This window comes from Prionailurus bengalensis, chromosome X (assembly GCF_016509475.1).
Source record: "Prionailurus bengalensis isolate Pbe53 chromosome X, Fcat_Pben_1.1_paternal_pri, whole genome shotgun sequence".
NCBI lineage: Eukaryota > Metazoa > Chordata > Mammalia > Carnivora > Felidae > Prionailurus > Prionailurus bengalensis.
In genome coordinates this window covers 18,370,948-18,383,539 of record NC_057361.1, presented here as the reverse complement: position 1 = coordinate 18,383,539, position 12,592 = coordinate 18,370,948, and the positions used below count along the sequence as shown (strand labels likewise).

At 43.1% G+C, this 12,592-nt stretch overlaps 1 protein-coding gene across 1 annotated transcript in view; it reads right to left on the bottom strand.

The window, feature by feature from the left end:
* The window catches only part of PHEX (phosphate regulating endopeptidase homolog X-linked), a 245,623-nt gene extending 233,951 nt beyond the window's left edge, over positions 1-11,672 (bottom strand). Inside the window, exons 1-2 of the mRNA XM_043570128.1 lie at positions 6,333-11,672; positions 1,611-1,679 (exon numbers count right to left, since the gene is read on the bottom strand). Of these exons, the coding sequence (XP_043426063.1) occupies positions 1,611-1,679; positions 6,333-6,450 (187 nt within the window). The 5' untranslated portion in view covers positions 6,451-11,672. The remainder of the gene's footprint in view (positions 1-1,610; positions 1,680-6,332) is intronic.
* Between the last annotated feature and the right edge of the window lie 920 nt (positions 11,673-12,592).

Sequence of the window (12,592 nt, the reverse complement as noted above, 5' to 3'; positions counted from 1 at the left end):
TAGTTGGGCCTGGTGATAGCACTGACATCACCAGGTTCTAATGAAGATTTTATGACATGGCACCTGTAGGTCTCTTAACACAATGCCTGGTTAAAAGATATATATCGATCGATCAAGAATAGGACAAAAAAAATAACATAATTGTCTAATCCATTACCTTTGTATAAGGCCGCTGAATCTAAAAGCTCTTTCACCTGAATCTTCTCCATCTCAATCACTGCCACCTCTAAAAATTTAAGCATTACCTTGATTCTCTGCCTTTTCTCACAACGCACATCAAATCCTTTCACAGCCCTCTGGCGCCTAAACCCTGTACACTGTGCCCTTCCATCTCAGAATTCAAGACAGCCTCACCTCTCCTCTGGCTTACTGAAATAAGCTCCTGCCTGACGACCTTCTTCCATCTTGCTCCCTATGGTCTCTTCACCACCCAGAGAGACTCCGCTGAGATCTTTTTAAATGCTAATAAGATCATGTCTCTTCCTCAAAACCTTCCGGAGGCTTTTGAGTACACTTAGGACAACCCCACAATCACCAGCACCTGGGTTCCCCACTGACCCTCATCACCTGCCCTCTTCCCCTTCACCCAGTAAGCTCTTTCCTCGATCTTCCCACAGCACGTCCCTTCTCATCATTCAGGGTCACTTCAGCATTACTTTCTCAGACTTTTCAGTCTAGCCATCCTGTCACTTGCTATCACAGTGTCCTACTTTAATATTTTGATTTTCTGCATAACATTACCACCAGTCGGTATTTTTCTTGCACAGTGATCACCTCGTGTGTATTGATGGTCTTTCTTCCCCTACCTGGTCATTCACCTTCACTGCTACCTCAGGGCCTGACTTGCAGTAAATATTTGGCAAATTAATTCATTAATCTCTTAAGAACAAGAGGAAGTGGAAGGGCCATGTACTTAATTCCTCCTTATGACTTTCCCCTTGGAAAATAAATTAGTGTTCCTGCCACTTAAAGAACGGGGTGGGGAGGGTGGGAGGCTGGACTCTGGGCCCTGCAAATCTAGACCCTAACCCTCTTCCCTACAGACGGAATATAATAGCTGTGGCAAAACTGAGGCAACTTGAAACCCTCATATTCACTGTGGAGCTCCCACTGATACATGGCCCAGTCACCTCAAGAAAAGCTTGACTCGCCAGGCCCTGAAGTGATTCCGCGTGACTGCGACTGCAGAAGCACAGATTTACAGAGGGTTCCTGCTCGGAGGCTGACAGGTCAGACCCACTGACCAAATGATTCAGAGAGACTGCTTATGGTAAATAGGGACATAGATCGAGCTGAGGCCCAAGGAATGCCGATGGTCTCTCTGTTCGGGTCCTAAGAAAGGCCATCGGGCCTTCTAAAGCCCTTCCCGATTTCCATACAATGACTTGGAACACCGCACAGCTGTTTTTCCGCCAAGAAAACGAAAACAGGAAACCTGTGCTCCACAACTTCACACTGAGACTCGAAAGTAAACTTTCAATTTCATCAAACTTGCATTTCGTACATGGTAAACCTCAAGCAAACAGAATACTAAAAATACCACCTGTTTTCTCTTCCTCTCCCCAAGGTACCATAATTATATCTTGACACAGGAGGGAGAACTGACTTACCAGCTTCGATGCATTCCGGCTTCAGGCAGTACTCCTGTTTGGCTTGGAGACTTAAGAAACCTTGACTCACTGAAAAAACAGACCAAAATAAAGAAATGACTGGCTGGTAGCAGAGCACCATCAGGTAACCCACAGTCAGGCACATATGCTAGACACGTGATGTCAGTTCATCCTTCTGAGCATTGACACAGAATTGAAACTTCCACTTGGCTCAGGGCCAGACTCTGGTCACAAGCTAGGTAACCTTGGTGAGCCTCTTGGCTGCTCTGAAATTCGGTTCTCTGGAATATAAGATGAGGGGGTACAATTAGACCAGTGCTTCTCAGAGTGGGGTGTCCAGGCATCCACTGCCCTCCCCCCCCAGCTCTTTAGAAAGGCAAATTACTGAGCCCCACCTCTGACCTGAATCAGAAACTGTGGGGGTGGGGCCCAGCCATTTGCATTTTTGCAAGCCCCCCAGGTGATTGTGATGCAGGCTCAGGTGTGAGGGCCTCTGGGCTAGCTGATCTCTAAAGTCTCCTTCGTCTCCAATTATCCGTGACTTAAGTCTCAGAATTTCACTCTTTTTGTTTACAACTACATTCTCATTTTAGATGGGGAAAAAAGTGAAACTTACCAACCATACCATTGGGAGCAAATCCAGAGTGGAAGAAGAAAATTAGCATTTCAAGTTCTGAATCTTTTGTGAACTATCCATAGATCTGTGAAGGGGTTGGGGGAGTACACTGGATATTATTCAGCCATCTAGCTCAGCATAGCTATTGGACAGAGGCAGCATGTGGGCCAAGCTTCCGACTACTTCCACCAGAACAAAACAAAACCAAAACCCTGCGAGATGGAATTAGCTTTTCACCAATAGCTTAATTTCACCCATCTGGCTGGCAATATTATCTAAATGGATGTCTGCAGAAAGACAGAAGGGTGCCCTGTTTGTCAACTCCAGGCAGCACCTGGGCATTAGCAGATGTGGGTTTAGATTTCAAAAATATTCTTGGTAGCCAAGGAAGTTAAGGGGGTTCATTACTGCTGTACTCTGTGAGCAGAAATAAGGAATCATTTGGAGATGTGACCGTGGGGAGATGGATGGTGGGGGGTGAACGGTAGTCAAGGCTTTCTGTGGCATTGTCCACTGAGAAGCAGGATCAGAAAGCATAGCGGTACTGATATTTCTGCTAGAAATGGAAGACTTGTACATCTGTTGTCAGTGTGACGATTTGTATTCTTTATTAACCCACACTGTAAGAGGAACCTGCTTTTTCTTTGTTCTTTGCCGCCATCCTCCAAACAGCCTTTTTACTGGTGATACAATACAGATACAAGAAAACTGCCTATGGAACATCTCGGGCCTATTTTTAAGAAGTATCTTAGCATAACGGTGTGTTTTGATTTCTTTAAAGAGCAAAGAAAAGTTAGATAAAAATATAAATGTGCACCATAAACATTAGTATGGAATATTTTCTTAGGACTGGGTGAGGGAACCATGGGGGACGTTTTCCCTTCAGTCTACTTCTACATGTTTACCAAATGTTCTTTGATGAGCCTGTGTTATTTTTTACAATGAGAAAATAAGTCTTATTATAAGCAACATTGTTATGATTACGAACAGTACCACCTTGATACTAGCCTTATCTTATTTGTTTAAAAAAAGCTAATGAAATGCTGTACTTAAAGAGTTACCACTTTCATGGAAAAGAATTCTTGACCCAAACCCTCTAAGGAAGCAGAACTAGGTATCTTTATCTGAATATGAGTAAAAGGGAGGTTTAAATTAAATTAATTGAGATGCAGACAGACCTCACCCCTCGAGGAAGAGCATTATATCCATGCAGGGTTGAGATCCCACAAATAAATAAGGATCAACAAACCCAGATAATGTGAGGGTGCAGGTGAGAGACATCAGGACAACAAGGAAAACATTTTTAATATAAAACATGATAGTGTTACTTTTTACTGGTTAGGTGCTTTAAAAAACAAATTTAAGAACAGTTTGGTTTCTCATTTTAGATTTTTCTGTAACCAGTGGAAATGACCTCAGAATGCAGTGGAGTCATCCACATATCGGCAGCATGAGAAGAACCATAAAGCGGGGGCTCAGCATACTATGGCCCATGGGGCCAAGTCCAGTCTCCTGCCAGTTTCTGTACAGCCTGTGAGCTAAAAATGATTTTTATGTGTTTTAATGGTTGGAAAAAAACACAAGAAGAATATTTCATAAAATGATCTGAAATTCAAATTTCAATGTTCAGAAATCAAATTATATCAGAACACAGTCACGCGCATTTGTGTACACATTTGTCCGCGGTCGCTTTCTTGCCACGACAGGGTCAAGTAGCAGCAACAGAGACTGTATGGCCCAGAAAGCTGAAAACATTTATTATCTGACCCTTTCCAGAAAAAGTTTGCCCACCATTGCATTTGAGAAAGAGACTGTGGGGATGAAGAGGTGAGGGAGGAGGAAAAGAAAGGACACTTTAAAATAAACTGATTATTGGCATATGGTTATACCTGTCGTTTTAAATTCTATTGCTGTAGCTTCTCTGAGACCACCCCAAGGCCAGTGGCAGTCGCTCTTACTGTGGAAGGACTAAGATTTAGGGAAGAGATTAGCCCAGAACCTAAAATACAAAGAGGGATGCTAGAAATTGCAGGCCTGTGCCTGAAATCAGACAGAAAAAATATCAACCAGCAAGCACCTTGAGAATAAGAGGACTTAACCAGAATATTATCACACAGAGCATTGCTTTTCAGGTCCCTAGATATTTTTAGACGAGGACTTCACTAGGTGCAGGGTGGAGGTGGCTGGCAGAGCCTGGGGGACTAGGCAGTAAAGGGTCTGGCTGAAGGAAGGCTGAAACAGTGCAGAGATGTTTGACAAAAGCTACTAAAGAATGTGCATTTATCTTAAAGCAAATATCCCCAAATGTATACATCCAAATGGACGTGGTCAGCTAAAGCAATGCTTCTCAAACTTTAATTTGCAAATGAATCGCCTGGAGATCTTATGAAAACACAGATTCTGAATTAGTGGGTCTTGGGCTGAAGCGCAGGCTCCCAAATGGTGCTGATGCTGCTGGTCCATGGACCGCACTGAGTAGTGAGGGTGTCGGGAGGCCACACCTTTATTCTCTAACATCATTCAGACTGCTCTTAGAAATCTGCAGTAAGAGCCAGGTTACTGGGCACACTGCAAAGTTATTTTTTTTCTGCTTTATGCAGGCCTCCTTACCCATAATAGCATTGCCTGGCTTCATGAACTTTACTATGCTCTAAAACCTTTAGAGCTGTTTCCAAAGAATCATCTCCTGTTAAAGAACAAAGATTTGCTGCCATGGAGAATATTCCAACTAATATGGAACAGCCTCAGAATGTAATCATAATGGTGGAATTTCAAAATGCTCAAGCAATAGTAACATCGTTAAAAAGAGCACATATTTTTCAATAAGCAATCATCATTGGGATTTTTGAGTGTAGGAGTGTTCGCAAAACACAAATAGTCTAACTTTGCACTCACTTCCCACATCCTATGTAGTCCCTTGGCATGCCTGTATCATTTTTCCTCCTGTTTGTACTTCAGGGTAGGACACATCTAAATCCCAAGTGCCGAGAAATCTCAGAAAAGTGTTTGAGAGCCACAAATTCAGTTGCAGGAGTAGGAGGTTAGCTGTATATTGAAAGCAATAAACCTATCTAATTTCCTAAATCTTCAGCCACAGAAAACATGGAAAGGTGGTTGACTGCTTTTAGCAGAGTTTTCAACCACACAATCCTAACTCTTTTAAAGTTTAATCACTGATTTCCCTTGCCAAAACAAACATGGCCTCCTGAAACCTATACAAGCCAAAGAATGTTTCCAGGCTTGCTGTATTTCAGACTGCACCTAAACTCTCCTAAATATAGGGCTTGTTCCTATATACCTTTCAAGCTAATGAAATAGTATGGGCTGTATGACAAAAACACAAAGGATAATAATCAAGGGCTCAAAATGCCTACAATTTTAGAACACCTGTGTCCCCTTTCCAAGACATTTCATTCTTATTCATAGGAATGTGCTTTTCATCACATATGCTCTCTGGGTACATCATTCTCACCAAGAGTCATTACAATAATTGAAAACCTCTGTTTTCCTTCATATTAATTTTTAAATCTACTAGAAAGGCAGAGTTAACATTTCATCCCACCAGAGTCACTGGATTAGAAAGACACTGAAGAATATCATCAAGGCTCATGTTTAAAGACTGCTTTGTATTTTTTTTTTTTTTAGTTAAATTTCATGATTCGTTCAGGCAAACATTAACAAAAATCAAAGGGGCAAAAAATTCCAGCATGGTTTTGATCACAATGTAAAAGTCTCTCCTCACAAAATAAATGAAAGTATCTGACTATGAAATCACAAACATTCATTCTGCTAAATGTAAAATGTAATGCGTAAAGAAAATGTTTGCCCAGTACGACCGAATCCTCCAGCCACCGGAAGCCACTTTATACCCATTTCACATTATGGACTACATGCCTCGAGCTTGGGCGTATTTATTCATTCCGCGTCCTAAAGAAAAGGCCCCTTTCGCACTTGCATATTTAATAGAAACTAAGGCCACACCACCTACTAACACGTGCAAGCGGCCCCCCACCCCCCCGCCTGCATCCTGACAAGGTTTGCCAGGATAAAGCACAAGGACACTTAACTGCACTCGCCCTGTTCCCTGGCCTCACCGCCCCACTTACCTAGAAAGAGGATCGTGCCCAGCACCAGAGTGCCACCAATGAACACAACCAGGGCGATTCGAGTACCTCTGTTGGCTGTTTTTCCAGACTCCGTGCTGCTCCCCATTTCTGCTTCCATCAGGAGGGACGTAGAGAACACGCGAAGAGAAAGTCACTTTTTGTGGTTTGGTGGCTGGTCTCAAGAACCTGTGAGACGTTGACATCCAAGGTTCTCTTGCTCTTCTACTAAAAGACAGCTTTAAAAAATCCCGTCAGAAAATCTTCCCTCGCCACCCTTTCTCAAATATTTCTTCACAAATGAAATAAAAGAAACCCAAAATATTGGTTGCCTTGGCTTTCCCCCTGACCAGACAAAACAAACAGTGGTTGCTTTATCTTGGGGCTCTCCCCCCAGCAAAGTCCCTCTCAACCGATTGTTTGGCAGGCTCTTCTCTCAGGCGTTCTGAGTGTACATGTTTTACTATGCTGCTGAACAGATGTTTTAGCTATTTAAATGTATAGTCACTTGGGGAGGAAAAAACAATTGTCTTTATCAAAACTGGATTCTCATCAAACTCTTCTAAACCATGATAAGTTAGGTGGCAAGGATTCTCCGGACCCACTTTAAGGTCTCAATGAATCACGTAATTCTTTTGCAATAATCATTCTGCTCGCCTGAATTGTCTCCATCAAAGATACTGTTTCTGTGTGCAAGTCCCTTTTTAAAGCCCTCTAAGAGTTCCTGGGATATCCTGGAGCATTTTATTTTAGGAACTTTGTGTATGACGGCATGTGCCAAAAATCAGAGTCACAGTCCAGTGCAGTGCAAAGTAGCAATTAAGACAACCTACGGAGGCTGATGGTTTTGACTGGAATTTTTTTTAAGGAAAAGGAAAAAGCATTTCCTCTCTGTGGTGCTAGGAATTGTACAGAACACGGGTAAGTGATCGAATTCGGCTTATTAGCAACCACAGAAGAGATGGTAAAAGATTTTTTCTTCCCTGCATGTTTTGATGGAAAGTACCCCCAGGTATTTTGTCCTCCAGTCCCACGGAGGGAGCCATTGGTTCATAGTTTTGTGTTTACATAAAATGCCCATTTCAGCAGATTCTGCAGGATAAAATCAAAGGCAATTTGTCTCTCTGGAAAGACTGAGTTAATGACTGGGTCTTTGATTTCTTTAATTATGCTAACAATTTAAATTATGACAATCTGCTTTCTTCATGGGGAAGGGCAACTGAGATCCCAATGCTATTGAAATGATACCGATTTTATTATCCAGTGATACAAATATCATTAATTCTCAACACAATTATTACTTATCTGCTTTTGTTTCACTATAGGTCACAGTGGGGGTGGGGGTGGGGGTGGAAGCTCAGTCTGAAAACCAGTAGAGCACAGTTCTCATGCAAAACTTGTGCCCATGGCCTTGTGTGTCACACCAGAGCTAGCAGACGCTGGTGAGCCCAGTATAACATGGCCACGTGTTCATGGTCCTATCCGGCTGGTCTTGGTCAGGTCTTAGATCCTTAGCATGGGATTCTTCTGAGGTTTATTCCAAAGCACATCCTACCTTACTTTCTGCTCATTTCATGTTGCTCCAAAGCCAGAAAAGCATAAGCGTTTGTCCAAATTATGACATCACAGTATATTGTAGATATTATGTGCTCATTAGCTGTTGATGTTATTTTGTTGCTGTTACACCATACACATCTTAGCAGGCCTTTGGCTCCTAGGATGGGATTCTCAGAAGAGTTTTTGGACTTGACTCCATAGTACTTCTTAAGACTGTGAGCTCCATGAAGTCAGGAATCATGTCCACCAAGTTCAATGCTACAGCCCCAGCACCTACAGCCCATGGCCCATAGCAGTGAAGGGAGAAATAAGAACAAGAAAAATCAGGCAAGTTAGCTCCAGACATTCACTCTTAAAAAGCAGCTTCAGGAAACTCAGATGTTAGTGTCTGGGGGTCTCTCAGGCTCCCAATTCCTTCTAAATGCTCAAATGATAAGGATACATCACCTAGGTGTAGCACTTTCATATCCCATTTTAACTTCATGGTAAATTTACGTGCTTGATGGCAAAGGTATTTTTTTTTTATCTCTGGTTTGCAAATGACAACACTGAGACCCAAGGACCAGCCTCAAGCAGCATAGCAAACTCAGGAAAGGGAAAGCTGGGGAGAGAGGATCACTGCCATACACTGTTTGTCTGCTTGACAGAGGTCCCTGTGCACGTGGGAGAGGCCATACACACAAACGTGACACCAGGACCCACCTCTTCCAGCTTTCCTTTCTTCTCTAAGTCTCCTCACACCTTCTGGGTCCAGACTAGCATGCAGTGGTGGCTGCTGGTTGCCGGCTGGGGTAGGCTTCACCCACCTTGGAATGGTGATTTCCCCAGAGGTGAGGGCAATGGGGACTTACCCTGATCTACACCTATCCATCACTTAACCACATGAAATCATTCCTGAACTCTCAATTGCAAAGTGAAAAGCCATTAAACCAAAAAATACTTCCATTAATTGTAATAGGAAAACTATGATGCAGTCCATCCCAAACTAAGATATGCAAATGCAGGAAGAAAATGTATTAACTCAACAATGAAAACAAGCCTATAAAAGTAATCACTTTTGTGGTGTTGAAAATAAATACAGTTTGTTCATGTAATGCAAGAAATGAAGTTTTATTTTACTCAACAAAGGAATAAGGAAGACTTGAGAGTGGGTGAGGATTGGTAGGAGAAATGGTGCCAGTGAATCACCCATTAGAAGGTGCAGTCTTCATTCTGTGCCATTTTCTGCATTAATTTTCTACCTTTTGGGAGAGGTCAATTATCTTTCACTCAAACTACATTGAAAAACACATTTGTAGCAGACGGGGTGCCTGGCTGGCTCAGTCAGTGGAGCTTGCTACTCATGATCTCAGGGTTGTGGGTTCAAGCCCCACATTGGGTATAGAAATTACTTTTTAAAAAATCTTAAAGAGAAAAGAAAAAAGTTGTAGCTCAGAAAAAAATTATGGCAAAATAAAGAAATTCAAAGTACAGAGAAATATAATGAGTGCTTACAAGAGACAAAAGCAAGGGTTTGCAATCTAGGGCACATGGGCCAAATCAGGCCCATTGCCTATTTTTGTAAATAAAGTTTTATTGAAATAAAGTCACCCCCATTCAGTTACATACTGTCTACGATGGCTTTCATGCTACAAGGTTAGAGTTGAGTCACTCTGCAACACAGATATGACCCATGAAGCTTATTTACTCTCTGGCCCTTTACGGAAACCATGGACTAAAGAGCAATAGAAGATACTACCTACGTGGCACACATACAGAAAGCAGAATGTTCACTCGCACTCAGCCGGCTTCTCAAAACCGTTCCATTTGATGTTCTCTGAATACAAGCTGTCGTGTTAGGGAAATTGGTCAATGTGTCTTTGTCTAAAACTGTATTAAAACTATGGCATATTACTTAGTGTGTTTTGGGGTAGAGTGTCATACTGGGATAAAAAAGGAGGATGTCAAAAAATTTTATAATCTCTCAAGAGCTGTGAAAATTAGTTACCTGAAAAGTCACTCTGCAGGAAAGTCCGCTTAATAATCTGGTGTGCACCCACTCAATTGTTTCAATTAAGAACCTTCAGGATCGGGGCACCTGGGTGGCTCAGTCAGTTGAGCGTCATGTGTCTGACCCCTGATTTCAGCTCAGGTCATGATCCCAGGGTCATGGGTTCCAGCCCTGTGTTGAGTATACAGCCTGCTTAAGATTCTCTCTCTCTCCCTCTGACCCTCTCCTCCACTCACACAAGTTGTCTCTCTAAAATAAATACATACATACATAAATACATAAATCTAAAAAAATATTTTTAAAAGAACATCCAGGACTATCTGGAGCTTTAACTAGAATCGGTCAATGGAATCAGCAGAAATTTCTTGAGCATTTCTCGGGTGCCTGGCCCCGTACAAGGCCCTGTGAGGGAAGACAAAGAAGCCATGCCAGAGATTCCAGACTGGCAAACTGGGCTCAGTCACAAAAATATGTAAAACCCTTGGCAACTTAGTCACAGAACACTAAAGGCCAACAAGTGTCCAGGGAAGTAGAAATCCCTGAAGGCCAGATTTGTTGGGGAGACTTCCAGGGGGACCCGCAAGAACAGACAGCTTGAGGGGAAAGAAAGGCTTCCAGACAGGCCAAAGCCCGCCCCAACATGGGACTTGCCTGGGCATTTACATCTCTCCCCGCCGGACTCACAGGTAAGATCATTTATCCAGAAGTAAGTGAAGCCCACAACCTGTGCCCTGCCTCAGTGGCCGGGAGGACAACTGAAGCTGAGTCTTTATGCTAGACGAGCGCATCTGCTCGTTACTTGGCTGTGCGGGGTCTTCTGTTTCAGGCAGTAAAATCCCATGTGAGCTGCAATTTCAGTGAGGAAGAAGGAAATTCAAAACCTGAAAAATGTATTCATCCATCCCCTGGAAGGAGGAGGGAGAGAGGGAGGGAAGAAAGAGAAAGAAGAGCTAAATGCCGAAAACTCGAGAGCTGAGGGCTGTGGCGGAGCTCTGTTACTTGTTGGCAGGTCCTTCAGACTAGGGAGGGTTCCAGTCCCAGGCCTTCCACCAAAGAGACTCATTACTTACATTATCTCTGATCTTTTTCAACATCTTTCTTAGCTAGGTGTTCTGTCTCCTTTTACAGATGAGGAAACTGAAGTTCGGAGCTATTGATTTGCCCAAGGTCACACAGCAGGTATTTGTCTCAAGGCCTGAGAGGTTTCAAATTCCAACCTCTTTTCTTTCTGCCCTGTTACTTGATAAATTTGCTTATCTACCTCAAGTAATTAGTGAAGGTGGGTGTAGCATGTCAAAATGACTCTTGAGACCTAGAAAAAGCGATAAACTATGCCTCCTGTAATTCTCTTGTTGAAAAGACTAATTATCAGCTCTTATTTCCTTAACAGGAACAGAAGTCATCATTAAATATGAGGAAAACCTTTGTTCAGTTGGGCAACAAGAATAGCAATGCACAAAATATCTCCTGATTTGCTGATGCTCATAAGTGAACACTAGGACAGGTATATAAATATGAAAGGCTTTCTATCCGTGTATTGTACTGTTCACTTCTGAGCCTAAAGGGGGATTTCATTTCTTTTTCTCTTTTGATTTTATAACACTTTTTTTAACGTTTATTCATTCTTGAGAGACAGAGCATAAGTGGGGGAGAGGCAGAGAGAGGGGAAGACACAGAATCACAATCAGGCTCCAGGCTCTGAGCGGTCAGCACAGAGCCTGATGCGGGTCTGAAACTTGAACTGCGAGATCATGACCTGAGCCGAACTCAGATGCTTAACAAACTGAGTCACCCAGGCGCCCCTGGGGGGATTTTTATTTCTTGATTTTCTCACACCCTTGGCCATACAGCTTCTTCAGTGCACATTCACGTCATGTGTATTATCCCCAGTCCTTACAGCAGTCTTATGGTATAGGAATCTTCTCTGTTTTACACTCAAGGACAGGGAAGCTGTCAGAGGATAGGTAATATTCCCAAGGTCACATGGTGGGCAAATTGTCAGTGCCCAGTGGGAACTCAAATCTGTCGAACTCTTGTTTGGAAATGTACCCAGGATTTGTTTTTAACAGGTATAGTAAGATGACAGACACAGAGAAAGGCTTTGAAAGAACAGTTTATTACTTGCAGTTTTTGAGAGGAAGGGGCATGCCATGTCACACAGGGCCACATGGGGAAGCACTGGGGTTGGTCAGGTGGCAGAAGGAGCAAGGGGAAAGTATGCACAAAAGCCTTTTATTGTGGTTTTCAAAAAAAGAAATGGGCAGGCAGGTTAAGCAGCTGAGGCAGGCTTAGGAAGGTAGAATTTGAATAATGAATAATGTCAGCAGGTGGTGGTCTATAGGAGGGGTCTCTAGTTGTCAAGCACCTGGCCTTGGTGTGATTTAGGTTCTGGGTGGATGATGTCCTGGACTGCAGGAGCCTGAGAAAAGGAGGCAGGTGAGGGGATGGATGCAGAATTGGTTGGTTTGCATTTCTTTTTTTTTTTTTCTTCCTCTCTCTCTCTCTCTCTCTCTCTCTTTTTCTTAAATGGGGGAGGGGCAGAGAGAGAGGAGAGAGAGAGAATCCCAAGCAGGCTCCTCACTGCCAGCGTGGAGCCCGATGAGGGACTCGAAACCATGAACCGCAAGATCATGACCTCAGCCAAAACCGAGTCTGCCGCTCACCTGCTCACCCGCTCACCTAAACCACCCAGGTGCCCCGGGTTGGTTTGCATTTC